The following is a 15180-nucleotide window of genomic DNA, read 5'->3' as shown; positions in this document are numbered from 1 at the left end:
CCTCGATCCATAGAATGGGATTTGGAGGGAATTGTTAAAACCAATGAACAAGACTTATTATTTCTTCAGTCGATAGCCTGAGCCCTTCATATAACGTTCATATAAATACAACTTCGCAAAAGCACACTCATCCAGTTTCTCTCCTTGATTTCTTACCTTCTTTGGGAAGTGGGGCAAAGATTCAGTAGGGAATGGCTAGTGTAAATACATTTTTAAAACTTCATGCCTCTTGTTACAATTTTTTAATCACTTTGTTTTTTTCAGGTAGTCTAAGAACTGCAAGAACACTCCTTCATTTTGCATGCGTCACTAGGGAAGACCATTGGTCAGAGAGAACATGGAGAGGGTCAAGAACGAGGCCAACTATCCATGAGACGGACTGACTCCAACCTACAAAGCAGATGGTGTTCGACCCCACAATGTTGGGTCTTGACCACTTGAGGGCCACTGACCACTTTCATGAAACCTGTTTATACTCATTTTGAGTTAATTCCCAGGGGTTATCTGGGAGGGATCATTACAGCTACCTCCCCACTGTAACTGTGCAGTATTTCCTCAAGACAGCTAGGCTAGCCAGGGCTTGTCATGGTGGCAGTGCAGCCACTGAAGTTTAGGGCAGACTGAAGGACAAGGCAGCACGCCCAAGTCCCACACCCAGCCAATTCTGGCCCAGCCATTGCCCTTGGTGCCTGTGGAGCAGGCACAGGAGCCACTCACCTGAGTCCATCCTGCTTAGGCACTGGAGCAGCGTTGACACGTGTCCTGTTAGGTCCACGTCTGTCATGGGCAGCCAGAGAACTCGGCCGTGTGAGCAAGGCCCGGGCTGGGCCCGTGCTCCTGGGCCGACTCACAGCAGGCTGCCGACCAAGGGGCTATGCAAGTGAATGACGCTGCCTGCCCGAGTTAAAAGGATGGGCACAGGTGAAGCTTGTTGAGCTGCCTCCTCCCTTCCGAGGTCAGGCTGACCCCTACTCTAGGCTTCACCAGGTTTGGAGCATGTAACTGCAAAACTGGCGGCGAGTGGTGGTCTGAAGTGTTGAGGGGTGCTGGCCCTCAGCAGGGCTCAAGTGAATTGAGCTTCACCCTGCTCAGCCAGGGCCCAGGTGAGACAGGGGTAGGCGTGCTCAGTCACCCCACCCACTCTGGGGCACTGGCCCTGGGGGTGGCACCCCACCAATGCTATCCCAGTGAGGTGGTAGGTTGGGAACTGCTGCTCCAGAGGCTGACTGGCTGCCCACAGAATAGAGCTGGGACTGACCAGTTTGGTGTTTGCTTTCAAACATGAACTCACCTGAGGGGAAGGTCTAGGTATAAGTTGGAACACTCCCAGACTGAGAGAACCCCTGTGGACAACTGAACAGCCATTTTTGACTACTAGCCATTTTGACTACTAGGCATCTTAGTGTGATAATGGCATGACTGAGCACTAGCCCTTGGGGAAGATTTGCTGGTAGGTTGGTTCTGTGCCAAGGGAGGGACAAGCGGAGGCAGTGGCCAGTGAACTTGTCAGGCCCTCCAAGTCCAGCTCCTCCCACCTTTTGTGGATCAATTCTTCTGCAAGCTAAGATGTTCTAAAGCAGTGGTTCTCAGCCTTCCTAATGCCGCGACCCTTTCATACAGTTCCTCATGTTGTGGTGACCCCCAATCAAAAAATTATTTTCGTTGCTACTTCATAACTGTAATTTTGCTATTGTTATGAATTGGGCAACCCCTGTGAAAGGGTCATTCGACTCCCCAAAGGGGTCGAGACCCACAGGTTGAGAACCACTTTTCTAAAGGGTCACCCAGACCCTTTGGGAGTAAAATGCAGAGCTGCCAGCGGGATGGTGATCTGGAAGGGGCAGCAGGTCAATCCCATGCAGGGCCCGTTTGCTAAGTCAAAGAAGGTCAAGGAAAGGGGGGAGAAGGGGCCAGAGAAGTCAATGCTCAGGGACCAGCTCTGACCCAGTGACCCCCTTCAATGTGTGGTGGGCAGCCGGAAGGGGCTGGCCTTTGTCTCAGGAGCTAGAGGAAGCTCTGGCCGGCCCTGTTTAGAGACCAGGTGACTATAGACAGGCTCTCGTTCTTAGGAATCTTAACAATAACTTGTTGCCTGTTTAAACTCAACAGTTACCAGCTATCTTGAATGTGTACTTCTGGATAGGCACTTATGTCAAATTTAGTTGTAAATATCTTTTTTAACTGATTTAAATGAAAATTTGGTGTTATCAGTCACATACCCTCCTCCCTCCATGACCTTCACCTACAGATAATTAGCTTATTATATATGCAAAAGTATTGACATCTTAAGAAAAAAGGGAGAGTGAGTGAACCCCACAGAGAAGGCTGAAAATCAGGCACACTCCAACAATTCTAGTGGCTGGCCCAGCTCCATGTTACTTAAGATTCCAACTCTCCCTGCTCCTAATACTCAGGGATAAAAGAAAAGGAGGCTAGCGTGTTCTGGATAAGTGACCAGAGAAAGGAAGGGCTTCCATTCCGATCAACAGCATTACTGTACAGAAACAGCTTTATTAGTTTATTACTCCAGCCATGCCTCTGTGCAACTGTTTCTTCTCAGATCCATCCAGGTAATTGTTCCGCAAAAATGCAAATGTCAGCTTAAGGCATTACTAATGTTGCAGAAGAAAGTAACGGACCAGGGAAGTCTGGACAGCTCCCGATGAATGATGAATGCTTCTGAAAACATGAGACCCTTTCCAAGGGTTGGCCCATGCGACCATCTGACTGCAGGGTGAACATCCTCTCTGGGGAAAAGGGTCACTCCTTTAAATTCATTCACAGCATCACAGACAAAAAATGTCATCTATTCTTTAAGTCTTCAGATTCAGAAATATTTTTTAAAGCACCCACACCCCACCCCAGAAGCTCCTGCATGAGTGTAGGCCTCACAGAAGGCTCATGAAGTCTTCCTTGGCTGCAGCAGGGGAGGGGAGAAGGACGAAAAGCGATCAGAGTCAGTTCTTAAATGATGTCACCACTGGAATATGGAGTGAGGGGGCAGGAATCTCACTGCAGCCTGCAGGTCTGTCCTCCAGGAATGGCTCTGTCAGTCCACAGAGCCGTCAGTCTCAGCACCGACGTTCGCCTGCCTCACTGCATGCCAAACCACTGTTCCTGGTCAGCCCACTGGGCTGCTTCACTGTCGCTGCCCTCCAGGTCCCCTTCTTCCCCACTGCCTTCCATGTCGTCCACATCCTCCTCTTGAGTGGCATCTGTGGGACTCTCCTCCTTCTCCATCTTCTGCATCCCCTCTAGAGACTTCTGGTCATTGGGGTCCAAACTAGGGGACAACAAAACAAAGGAGAGGCCTGAATCTCTGTCTGGCTTCTTGCTGGCTGACTCGTCACCTGCGTGGCACCGCAGGGAAATGACCACATAGTCCCAGAGCAGCTGCTAATGCCTGGCCTCGCCACACAACTCCAGGCTCCAATGGCTGTACTGGGGGATCTGCCATGAGAAGTGAGACAAGTCTTGGCCTAATGTTTATAATTCTCAACTTGAATTTTTCTCCATAAGCTCTTTGAAATGCTAACACCCATCACCCTAGCATTCTGCTAGAAGCAAGCTACCAGAAAACAAGTGAACAGGCAACAAACAGTAATAGGAAAATTCAGGTTTAAGTTTCCAAGGCATTGGGTTTTCAAGCTATGGGATTACAAGAGTTCTCCTTCAGTGAGTGAAATTGCTCCACACATACAATATGGTTAAACATCTTCAGTACTTCAGTAGTCAACTAAAAAGATTGTGCTATATAATGGAAGCCACGTGTTAGTGCCTAGGTTAGGGACGCCCCCCACACCCCCCAAAGCTAGCCCTACTCCTAGGCATTCACGCTTAGCACCTCCCCTACTCCAAAAATAAAAAACCTCCAGAGCTGCCCTGTGTTTATGTACTTGTCTCCTAAGCAATCTTCCTTTCATGACCATCTCCCATGCCAACAGGCTTCAACCCCTAGCCAATCCCACCTCTCATGAAAGTCTGGTGTTTTTTCTCACCTACCATCTTCCAAGAAACAGACAAAACCCATGATGGAATCCTACTTAATCACTACACAGCTGGACACCCCACCCCCACCCCAAGCTTCCAACACCCCCCTTGGCTTCTCAAGTGCCAAGCCCATGATCAGTATTCAACTGTCTGCTGAGAAAGTAAATGAAGGTGATCAAAACTCGATTACCCACAGGCCTTTACCATAACTTACACACACACACACCCTCAAAGAAACCACTTTTATGTTAAGTAGTAATAATACCACTATTTATTTAAATATTTACTATATACCAGGCACAGTGTTTGGAGTTTTACATGATAATCATTGTTCATAAGGCTGATAAGATATAGAGATGAAAATATGTTAGAACAGTAAATAGATGATGAAGGTATAGTATTCACACATCGGTGCCCAAGTTCTTAAAGACAACAGTGGGTAGAAACATGGGAAGTACTCAACACTGGGATGTTTAAAAGCAGAATATAAAATATATACTCCTTATGCCCCTATAAAAAGATGTGTGGGAGGGGAAGACAGGAAGATGATCTACCTACAAAGGGACATGGATGTGAGAGATGCTGGAAGTTCGGTGAGTGAAACTGCTTCTCAATGTTGCTGACAGACTTGAAAAGCCTGGAATTCCCTAAGAACTCTTCTGCTGGTGCGATTATCATTTTGTTCTCCACTCTGCAGGGATGTGTTGCTGGGACTCCAGGCAGAGTGTCATTGCTTCCTCTGCCCCTCATCAATCTTCCCCCCAGAAGCTGCGTGCCTACCTTAGTGCTATACTATATTGGTCCATTGCTTCCTGATACTCATTGACAGCTACGAGGAAATCGCCTAGGATCCGATGTAAGACGCAGTCACTCTGGTTAGCGAGCGCGTTCCTCAGCAGAGCAATTCCATCTTCATATTTCTGCTCCCTGCCTGCAAAGACAAAAACTCTCCGTGCTTACCTCAACATTTCAGTCAACAGTCCCCGTCAGACCCCTGAGGCATGGTGTGTCCTGAGTGATGGTGTTGCAGGAGGGAAAAGCAGTCTGCCCGAGAAACCTGAGATTTCAGTTCAACTTTTCTTAAGTGGATGAAGGGGACTTCAAAAAATTTCATGGAGAAATGCCATTATCTTTCAATTCCACTTTCCCACAAGTTTTGTTGTGGCCTCCTAAACTCTTGCCCTTTATTTCCAAATGCACTGGATTTGCCAAACTAGTTCGGACTAGTTAAGAACAATTAAAATCAGATTTAATTGTGAACTGAACAGGTACTGACCAATTAGAGAATTGGTTTGAACTAGCCCCCCAAAGTTAAAAGTCCTCCCCCACCTAGCCAAGCAGCTCTAAGTCAGCACCCTGAAATACTACATTCCCCACCACTCCCGAGGGTGGCCGGCAGCCAGCGCCTGTCTGGCCAGCCTGGACTGGAGAATTCAAGTGAGGTCAGGTTCTTTAAATATGAACAGCAAAGAGCTGAAAAAATAAGCAACACTTACTAAGTAGCTCTGCTTTTTTCACCACCGCTTTAATGTAGTCTGGCCTCTGGGTCAGGGCTTTATCTAATAACGTTTTGGCTTTCTCTTGTGTGACCGGGTCTTCAAGACAAACAGTAGCTAAAAGGGTGAGGGTCTGTGCATTTGCTCCCAGAGTTTTGTAAACGTTGTTTGCCATTACCATTGCTTCTCGGATACTGTTGGAGGCTAAGTAACATTCGATGAGTCCTGGAGAAATAAAATGCAGAGAGAAGTTCAAGCACATTACCATTCCAAGTCATACTTGCTCATTGACAGCCTTTCCAATGGCAAAGCTTCATGTTTTCAAAGGCAGCCCAAAGAAACAAAGATGCTGAGATCAGAGAGGATATGTTGATGGAATAGCTAAGAAGGTCTCTTCCTCAGAGCATCTGACGGACGGGCAGACAGATGTGGGAAAAGCTTGTGGTGCACAAGGCACCTCAGGCTGCAGAATGAAGCAGACAGGCCTGAGAAAAGGGCAGCATACCTGGGGAAGCTTCCTGGGTCTACACTCAAATCTGCTCCCCTTCCAGATCCCAACCTTGGCCTAGTGAGAATGAATCCAGTCTAGATAGCTAGGTACTCAGAGCAGTCAGCTTGCACATCCATGCACTCAGAAGTTTGAAAGCTTGGATTGGTCTGTGATCCAAACATTCACCTGCCTTCAGATTGGCTGCCATTTCTCTTAGGTGACTTCATCGTTAAGACAGAACCTTCAGTGAGTATTGAAAAGGAAGGCTGTCACTTTGAGGACTAAGGTGTGCCTGATCTAAACCATGGTGTTTTCAATCGCCTTATATGCATTTGGAAGTTAGACATGGAATAAAAAAAGACCAAAGAAGTATCAATGCATTGAAATTATGTGCTGGAGAAGAATACTCCAAGTATTATGGGCTGCTAAAAGCACAAACTGATCTGTCTTGGAAGAAATATGGCCAGAATTATCCTTATAGGAAAGGATGGCAAGACTTTGTTTTACATACTGTGGACATATTGTCAGGAGAGACCAATCCCCGGAGAAAGACATCATGCTTGATAAAGCAGAAAGGCAGCAAAAAAGAGGAAGGCCCTCAAAATGGATGGACACAGTGGCTACAACAATGGGCTCACCATAGGGTCAGTTGTGAGGATGGTGCAGGACCAAGCAGTGTTCCCTTCTGTTGAGCACAGGGTTGAGAGAGCTTTGAGTTAGGTGTTTGGGGTTTTCCCCTTAAAAATTTTTTAATTGTGGAATAAATGGGAGCTGACATTTAAAATAATATTCAACAGCTTACCAAACATTCAAAATTTTACCCTGTGGGGCCCCTCCCTTTTTTCTGTTTTACTCTTATCATTGTAGGATATTGTCTTCCTTCCTCTTCAACCATGTATGTTAATACATGCCTACCCTCTAGCTCAGGGGTCGGCACACTGTGGCTCTCAAACGATATGTGGTTCTTTTGGTACGTAAACATATGTGGCTCTGGTCAAATAAAAAATTTAAAGGATATTACTCAGATAACGGTGATTTCATTTGTATATAAAAATATTTTTATGACTCTCAAGTAATTTTTAAATTGTTAGAAGGGGCAGGATTGGCTCTTCCATCTAAAACATTTGCTGATCCCTATTCTAGCTTATTGCTTCCTCTTCTATCCATTTCCCTCCCATCCTTGATAGCCCTAAATAATTGTTTGCTTTGGAGTAAAAACCTTTATCTAAATTTTCTATTGTTTTTAAGTGGTCTTTAAAAAAAAAAAGGAAAGAGCAGCACAAGGCAGCCTGAACACAACCCCAGCCATTCGCCTCTGCTCATGACCACTGACACATGGTCACACTGTCCAGCTACATCCATTCACCTCTGTCTCAGGTTACATGGGGAATAGTGCCTACAACCTCAAATTGAACAGTCAGGTGCTCTACAAACTAAGAGGACCTACTGGCAAGCCACCTGAGAAAGGAAACGTTTTTCATTGAAATACAGAACATATATTTATGTCTCTGACCCTTCAACTCGATGGAAAGCTGCAGCTATAGCGCCTTTCCATGCCTGCAGCATGTTTTATAGGGTTGGTTCAAGCAGAGTAAATTCTCAGCTATCCATGCCCAACTGGGGAAGACAGAGAAATTTCCTGGCACAGAGTGCTCATCAAACCATGCAAAAAGCTTAAACCCCAAACCCACACAGCCCGCCAAATTTCTCCTGCAGCTTTGTAACATCCACCCAGCAGCTTTGTAACATCCACACACAGGCAGCACCACCACCAGTGCTACTCTCCAGAGAGGAGCTGACTCTTGAGAATGATAAGCTGGTTTGCTGCCCCCGTCCCCCAGCTTTTCATTCAACAATTTATACACAAGCCTATTTCTCACCATTAGTAACAACTCCTTCAATGGGATACCGCTCTTCTCAGGTCCTACGGCTGTCTGCTTATTGTGTAGTCGAACTTCACTGCTAACTGCCACCCCCCAAATTTCAGAAGGAAACAGAGGATGCTCCTAACTAACCCTGAGCCTCCACTGGGAAGGACGGACTCTTGGGCTGGGGCTGCAGGAAGCACTAGAAGATGGAACTACTAACTCAAGTCACCCAGGCCCCAGGCTCAAAAAAGAAGGGGACCCACAAAACCTTCCTGGGCCACAGGAAACTGTCCCCCGTTGAACCCCAAGATTTCCAACCACCCTTGTGCCCAAGGGCTGTGGGGGAGAGGTGGTAGGTTTCTTTGACTGTATTCCTGGGTCCTGGCAAACTGGGCATGCTACAGAACAAGAAGCTAGGGAGGGTTAGTTTCAGGATCAAGAATCTAAAACCAAAAGCTTGGTCTGCTGGGGTTTTAGAACAAAGACAACATTCTGTCCCAAATAAACTCATAACGGCATAGCTTTTGATCCTTACCCCAGTGCCGACATTTTTTCCCTTCAAAATTGCGCTCATCTTGCTGTTGAGACTAAGTCATTTCTGGGCGTCTGGGTTTATTTTTAAATCCTTATGAAAATATGCTTTGGAGAAGCTGCATCCTGTAAGCTCTATTTTAATGTCTGTGACTGAGTCACCAATATTGCTGAAGCTGGCAGAGCTCCTTTGAAGCTCCAGGGTCGGTTCACATGAACTTAAAACATTACAGGGGAAAACAAAGGTGACCGTGTGACCATGTCTACTCGGGAGGTCATGACAAACGGACTGGTTCCCACACCACCACTATATCACCACTCCTGTATATATATATATATATATATATATATATATATATGTGTGTGTGTGTGTGTGTGTGTGTGTGTGTGTGTGTCCGTCCTTAACAAAGAGGTACCTAAGTGATCCAGCACAGAGCCCTGCACCACTGAGTTAGCGGGGAGTATTTTTTCTTGGGACAAGGGACCTACTTCCCACAAAACTTTTTTTTTTAAAAAGAAGATGGGAGTTTGAGAGTTGCCTATAGGAAAAAAATTTCTCAATGATTTTAACTGCCTAAGGCAATGCTTCCCAAATTTGTCTGTCTGTCAGCATTACCAGAGTCTTTACAAATTATTGACAGCCCCCTCCCAAGCCCCAGCACTTAGATTACACCGGTATTAATTCCTGACCATGCTGTGAGCTGTCACCAGGATTTTTTCAATTCCCCCTGATGATTCTCCTGGGCAATAGCATTTGGCAACTATTGGCCCAATGGAAATTCTAATCTGATGCCTGGCAGCCCCTGCAGCTTCCCACTATGCATCTGTGTTTTCTATCTCACCTTCATAACAATCTAAGCGACAAGGTGCAAGCCGTATGGCCTCCCGGAAGTGGATTATTGCTTCTTGAACTCTTCCCATGTTCCTAAGCGCAGCTCCCTTGAGTAGCAAAGCTTGAACACTATTACTATTCAGCTGAATGGCCTTGGCCCCTAAGTAGAGGGCCCGAGAGTAGCGTTTGCTATAGAAGCTGTGACACCTGGAGGAGAAAGACGCAAAAAGAGGCTCGATGTTAGCTCAGAGAAACTTCAATGCAAAGCCAAAGAAAAGGTTATACATACTCTTAATTAACAAATCATTTACAGCTTTACCTTGAGAATCAAGACATTGTTGTGATGGAAGAAGAAAAAAAAAATCTTGGGTGTAACATTCCTGGCTTTTCTCACCAATGCAGTTTTCCACTTTCTTGAAACTTGGTTAAGACTGTTGACTGTTCTGTACCCTTTCCAGAAAATCAATCAAGACTACCCCTTGGGAATCCTCCCCACAAATAATAGTTGCGATGGGTCTGAGCTGACTTCTCTCCCCTGAATTTATGTAACTGGTCCAGCATATTATCTCCTTGGAAATTACTGTTCTGAATGGATCTTGCTTTCTGGACTGTATCCAGCAGGCATCCTCAGTTACAAATCATCTAATAAAGCTTTCTTCATTAGGTTCATCTTGCTTGAAAGACTAATGGAAAGATTAGCTCTGTGAACTAAAAATACTTTTGGCACCCATCAAGTCAAAAGCTTACTGAGGCCAACATGATCCCTGAAAATAAAAAATGCCAAACGATGGGAGATCTCAACTTTACTAATCACCCATCAATGGTATTCCAAGGTCTACTTTCAGTACTTTCAGTATGTCAGCCTGTTTCTTCATTACAAAGTTGATATACATCTTTGAAGTCTTTCCAATTGTTCTTAAAATGCTTGATCTATCTAAAAATTTTGTGTCATGTAGAGCAGCATTCCCGTAAACTTGTTGCAAAGCTTCAATGACTTGAGAAAATATCCACTTGAGTTTTATTAAAAACTGACCTTAAAATTGCTTTTGTCCATTGCAAAAAAAGAATCCTCCTTTTGGAAGGAACCCTCACAGGACTAAGGCCAGTGTATCAAGAGACATTGTCTGCAGCCAACCGTTGATTGCAGAGACCTGGCTAAACATTTTCTATTTGGAATAAGTGTATGTACTTATGAATGTGATCCCTAGGACCAGTACTTTTTGACCCACCCTCATTATTAGATAAGGCACTGTTTTCTCTCTTAGGCCATGTTACTGCCACGAAGCAGGTGCTCTTCTCTCCACTTCCCAAATAACAAAAGAGACTTAGAGAGCTGATTTGTCTAAACCCATAGAGCGAGCATGATTTGAATCCAGGTCTGATTGCCTCTCACATCTACATCTAACTTGTATTAACTTGTATTCTCTTCAGGAAGAGACACATCTCCTAAAGGTTCTACAGAACAACGAGGAGAAAAGTTGAGTGGTGGTACATACCCAGAGACCACCCAGGGCTCTGCATGCTGATCTGAAATATTAAAAAGTCGACAGCCGAGGTTCTCCACATCCTCCAGCCGCCCTTCTCGAGCCAGGAGGTAGCCATAAACATCCATTCCTAGAAAGGACAGACGGAGGAAGAGAAGGTTCTGTGAGCAAAGCAGCAGGGTCCTTCATAAAGTAGCAATCAGAACAGCCCCTGGGACCTCATTCTGTTACTCCAAGCCCCACACCTGGCCCAACTCTTAAGGGTCTGCAAACTTTGTTACGGCTTCCTCAGACCGTATTTTTAATTTCTCATAAAAGCACTGTCACAAAGCTCATCCAAAAATAGAAAGAAGCAAAAGGCCCAACACCTCATAATTGGATAGCCTGTATTTTCAGAAGGATTTATCCCTATGTTCTGTGGCACAATACGCATAATCTTAACTCACTACCAGAAAGGGGGAAAAAGGGCTTCAAATTATTTCTCTTTCCGGAGCTCCAGGCAGAGTAAAACACTTAAGATGTTAAAATGCCAGTTAAGCCTCCAAAATAGCAGGCCTCTTCCAGAGGAAGCATGGCGCTCTCTCTGGACTCTATTTCATTTGAGATCATGCTCCCCTCAATCTCATTCTGGGTTTCAAAGCATTCTATATTAAGCCCCCCTGTTTAGTGGTCACCCATCTCTTACTACCATTCTCCTCCTCCCCTTTTTGCTGTTCCTTTACATTCCAAAGAGGATTCCCTTCTTAAGCCAATATTACAGCAACACTCCCTGCTGGCTCCTGGACCTGAACTTCTGACATGATGCTTCTTATTGCTTCTGGAATGCCCTTTTCATCATGGCTAGGGCAGCTTGAAGGAGAGGAGTGAGCCCTGGCCAGCCAGGAGACCCTCAAATACAAAGTCATTTTGAGAGCCTGTCGCCCCACCTCCATGCTGGGACGGTCCCCTCCTGGCTCTGTCAAGCTCTTGGTTTACGAGCCTACCAGACAGTTCATTGTCATGAAGCCATATTTCTCTGATGACCTCTTTCGGTTCTTTACAAACAGACTCAGCCTGTCTATCCACACTCGTTTCCGATGTTCCTGGCACGTCTTCTGCTTACTGCCCGTCACCTGACAGCCTCCTGCGGAGGTGCCTGCCCTGGGCCTGCAGCCACATTCTTCTTTCAGAGGGATGATTTGGGGGTTGTTAACTCCTGATTACTTCCTTTAATAAATTGTGTTATTTTCTGAGTATGTGATTAATTTTATCCTTTTTAATTATACTAATAATCCAGTAAGACAAAAATCCCTAAAAAGTTATTCTAATTCTGGGGATGTCGTCCAAAATCTTTGTCAAGCACATCATAAATCATGAGGGGCTATGACTCCCCGAAAGGCAGAAAGCTAAATAATGATCTGTGAGAAGACGATATTTGAATTCAAGCCAAAATAACCACTCAAAATGGGCTTATGTGTTACATGTATCCATTGGCACCTAAAGACATGGAAAGAGATTCTGTACTAAGTCCTACAAACTATTTTTATAGAAAAGTGGTCTCAGGAATTTCTGCTACCCTTTCTCCCTGTCTCCTCTGATTTGCCCCAAGAATCACACTCACCCTTGATCAAATAAGGGTCCAACATCTGTGCTTGTTCGAACTTGAGGACAGAGTTCTTATTGTCTCCAGCTCGGAAGTACAGGTCTGCTAAACTCCCCAGTAGATCCACATTATCTCGTAATAAGGATTTTTTCTCCAGGGAACTTGAAGACATTAAAACATTCAACCTTGGAATCTCTTTTAAATCCTCATTGTTGAATTCGGGTGATGGGCATATAGCAACTATTCTCTTTTGAGCTTATATAATAACATTGTAATAAAAACTTAAAAAAAAAAAAACCTTAAAAAACCCCACTACTGTGCACTTATATATTCCCACTTAAACTAAAATTAAAATTATACAGGCAAGGGAAGCAAAAATACAGATTATATGAGTGAGCTTTCATTAACTACAAAGAACTTTCTGGTTTCAGTTTTCCAAAGGAAAATACATACAAAATAACATTAAATGTTAACTTCTCTCACAAGTGACGGCTACTTATGACTGAGCCAGATGACTGTAGAACAAGGCCCAGTCTCTTGTCCCTGGCAGTTACCCAACTAGAATCCTGGTCCTAAGAGGACAAACTCCCATAGGATACTCCAATCAAATATGCTTCTGGGACCTCCAATAATTTTCATCCAGGCTTAAGCATGACCCGCTAGGAGGCTTGCTTTGCCAGGATGACTACTCCTTTGTAAGTACAAGCTGAGCAGCCCACTCTAACATGGGAGCAAACAACGGCTAACGAAGCCCACAGCAGCCAACTGCAGCTCCAAAGATCAGCGCCTTTGGTGTTCTACTTGGGAATTCAGATGCATCAGACCTCCAGACAAGGAGGGGCCTCAAGAACACTGAAGTAATGTGTGGCTCTCACCAGATGGTATTGATTGCTCTCGAGTTGTCACCAGTGTGCACGAAAGCATAGGCTTTGATCCACACAGAGAGCCAGTCCAAGTTGGGCACGGTCTGGATCACATTCATTGTCATCGAGGCCACTTCTGCCCCTTTTACAGACAGGGACAGCAAACCTGCCCAAGGGAAAACAGGAGAGAGAACATGAGGCCTGAATCCTCTCTCCACAATAAGCAACAGCAGCACTTTGCCCAGACCCCATGGGCAGCCCCCTCCCGTCTCCTCAGCAAGGTGCACACAGTAAGCTTTATGTCTTCTGGGTCAGAGAAAGCTTATGTGGTAATGACAGTTCTCTGAGGCCTGAGCAATTTCTACAAAACAAAGTGATTCTCATGTAGAGGCAAGACTGAGTACTACCATCCTAGATAGCAAACACCCCTTCGCAGTGGCAGAAACGCTCTCTACCAAGAATGGCATCAAGTGCTAGTGGGCACTGCCGCAGCACCTCCTTGTAGCTAGTGACGGAAGGACGCTCCTGGCCAGCCTTCTTGTAGAGGTTTGCTAGCATCATGTTTATCTGTAATAAACAAACAGAAAAGATACAAAAGTAAGCAAGTATCTGCAAGAAAACATCTCGCCATGCAAAAATTCTTCATCAGCTATTCTTTTACTTTGTACTCCTGGAAACCCAACCCACCACCTCATTCTCCAACAAACAAAAAAGAAATGACTTTCTTCTCTTTTGCCATACAGTTTTCTTGGCAGTTCTGGAAAAGAGACAGAGTTAAGGGTCACCAAAGCAAGCGGAGGACCAGGCATGCCGCAGCCACCAGAGCCCCCATGGGTGCGAGGCACACAGAAAGCACCCCCAGCTCCAAAGCACACGGAACTGCCTCCCATGTGCCTGAAGGATGGGGTGCACAATGACGACAACTGGCATTAGCTGCAGGAAGTCAGGGCAAGATGGAGATGGAGAAGGCAGGAGACACTGGCCCTCGGAGCTATCTATGGCTGCAGGAAAAGTCGTTTTTCTTTTCTTAGGTCCTCCCATCTTTAAGGACCTCCTTCTAGATACTGGAAGACCAGTCATTTGAAAATTGTTAAAAATTCTAGTTACTGCTCATCTTTCTTGATCTCCAGAGAGCAAATGAACCACCCCAGAAACACTCAGTTTACGTATTTTAAATGCAATCACTATCAAGGGATAAGAAAGTGAAAAACTCTTAACATAGCTAAGATAGTTGTGAAGGATCAAATGAATTTTCTCCAAAAAGGAAAGGATAGCTCCCCAGTTCAGCATCTGGCTTCTCTCTGACAATCACTCTAGCAACAGCCTCTAATAAACAAAGCTTAATTCACACCAAGTAGGGCTATAAAACAACCCAAAGGTAACTGACCTGGAGAGATGTCAAGGAGCCCCAGGCTGGATATACTACTGAAACCCAGTGAGGGCAGACAAATGCACTTTTAGCATAATCCAACCATGCAGCATTGCTGAGCTCTATTAAAATAATCCTTAATCCTTTTCAGAAATGCAACAGGAAAAGTTTAAGACAAGAGAACGTGGACACTACAGGGAAGAGACAGTTAGCTTTCTTTCTTTTTTTAAATTGTGAATTTCAGATTATCATCTATATTCAACAGGTTAAAGGAGATGGTTTTCTTAATAAGTACAGAGAGAATTCTATATGGAAGATTTTAAACACGAAGCAGCAGTATTTCCCAGGCCACTGCCTAAGGGCATGAAGGACAACAAGTCAGTTCCCAGTCTCTTCAACTGTTAAAAAACCTAGGTACAGATGTAAAAGAACGGCTTTCTAAAGGTTTAGTATTAAAGTAGCAGATGGACATTGTGCCTCCACTCAAGTACTCCCTCAGTGCAAGAACACTTTGTTCTATTAAACTGGAATTCCATGATGCTCACCTTCCCCACATGATGATCACTGAAGACAAATGGGCACATAAGCAAATATGGTGAAAGAAATCTGATAGTGCCCGCTTACCAAAAGATATAGCATCAGGGGTCTTAAAGGCTTGAAGGTAAACAAGCAGCC

The 15180-nt window shown here is 44.9% G+C and overlaps 1 protein-coding gene across 3 annotated transcripts in view; it reads right to left on the bottom strand.

Annotated features, from left to right (window-relative positions):
- Positions 1-2491: 2491 nt before the first annotated feature.
- The window catches only part of ANAPC7 (anaphase promoting complex subunit 7), a 23390-nt gene continuing 10701 nt past the window's right edge, over positions 2492-15180 (bottom strand). Inside the window, exons 3-10 of one of the 3 annotated variants that reach the window (XM_013006405.2) lie at positions 13592-13703; positions 13149-13302; positions 12292-12434; positions 10704-10821; positions 9218-9414; positions 5487-5711; positions 4771-4921; positions 2492-3283 (exon numbers count right to left, since the gene is read on the bottom strand). In XM_013006405.2, coding sequence (XP_012861859.2) covers positions 3094-3283; positions 4771-4921; positions 5487-5711; positions 9218-9414; positions 10704-10821; positions 12292-12434; positions 13149-13302; positions 13592-13703 — 1290 coding nt within the window. In that variant the 3' untranslated portion in view covers positions 2492-3093. Of the gene's footprint in view, positions 3284-4770; positions 4922-5486; positions 5712-9217; positions 9415-10703; positions 10822-12291; positions 12435-13148; positions 13303-13543; positions 13704-15180 lie in introns of those variants that run through there. The other 2 variants (XM_045296832.1, XM_045296833.1) reach the window with 2 other exon arrangements.

Source organism: Echinops telfairi, unplaced genomic scaffold (genome assembly GCF_000313985.2).
Source record: "Echinops telfairi isolate 266 unplaced genomic scaffold, ASM31398v2 ScPeMD7_7412;HRSCAF=8450, whole genome shotgun sequence".
Lineage (NCBI taxonomy): Eukaryota > Metazoa > Chordata > Mammalia > Afrosoricida > Tenrecidae > Echinops > Echinops telfairi.
Note: the sequence above shows the minus strand (reverse complement) of the source record. Positions and strands in the feature narration are given on the sequence as shown.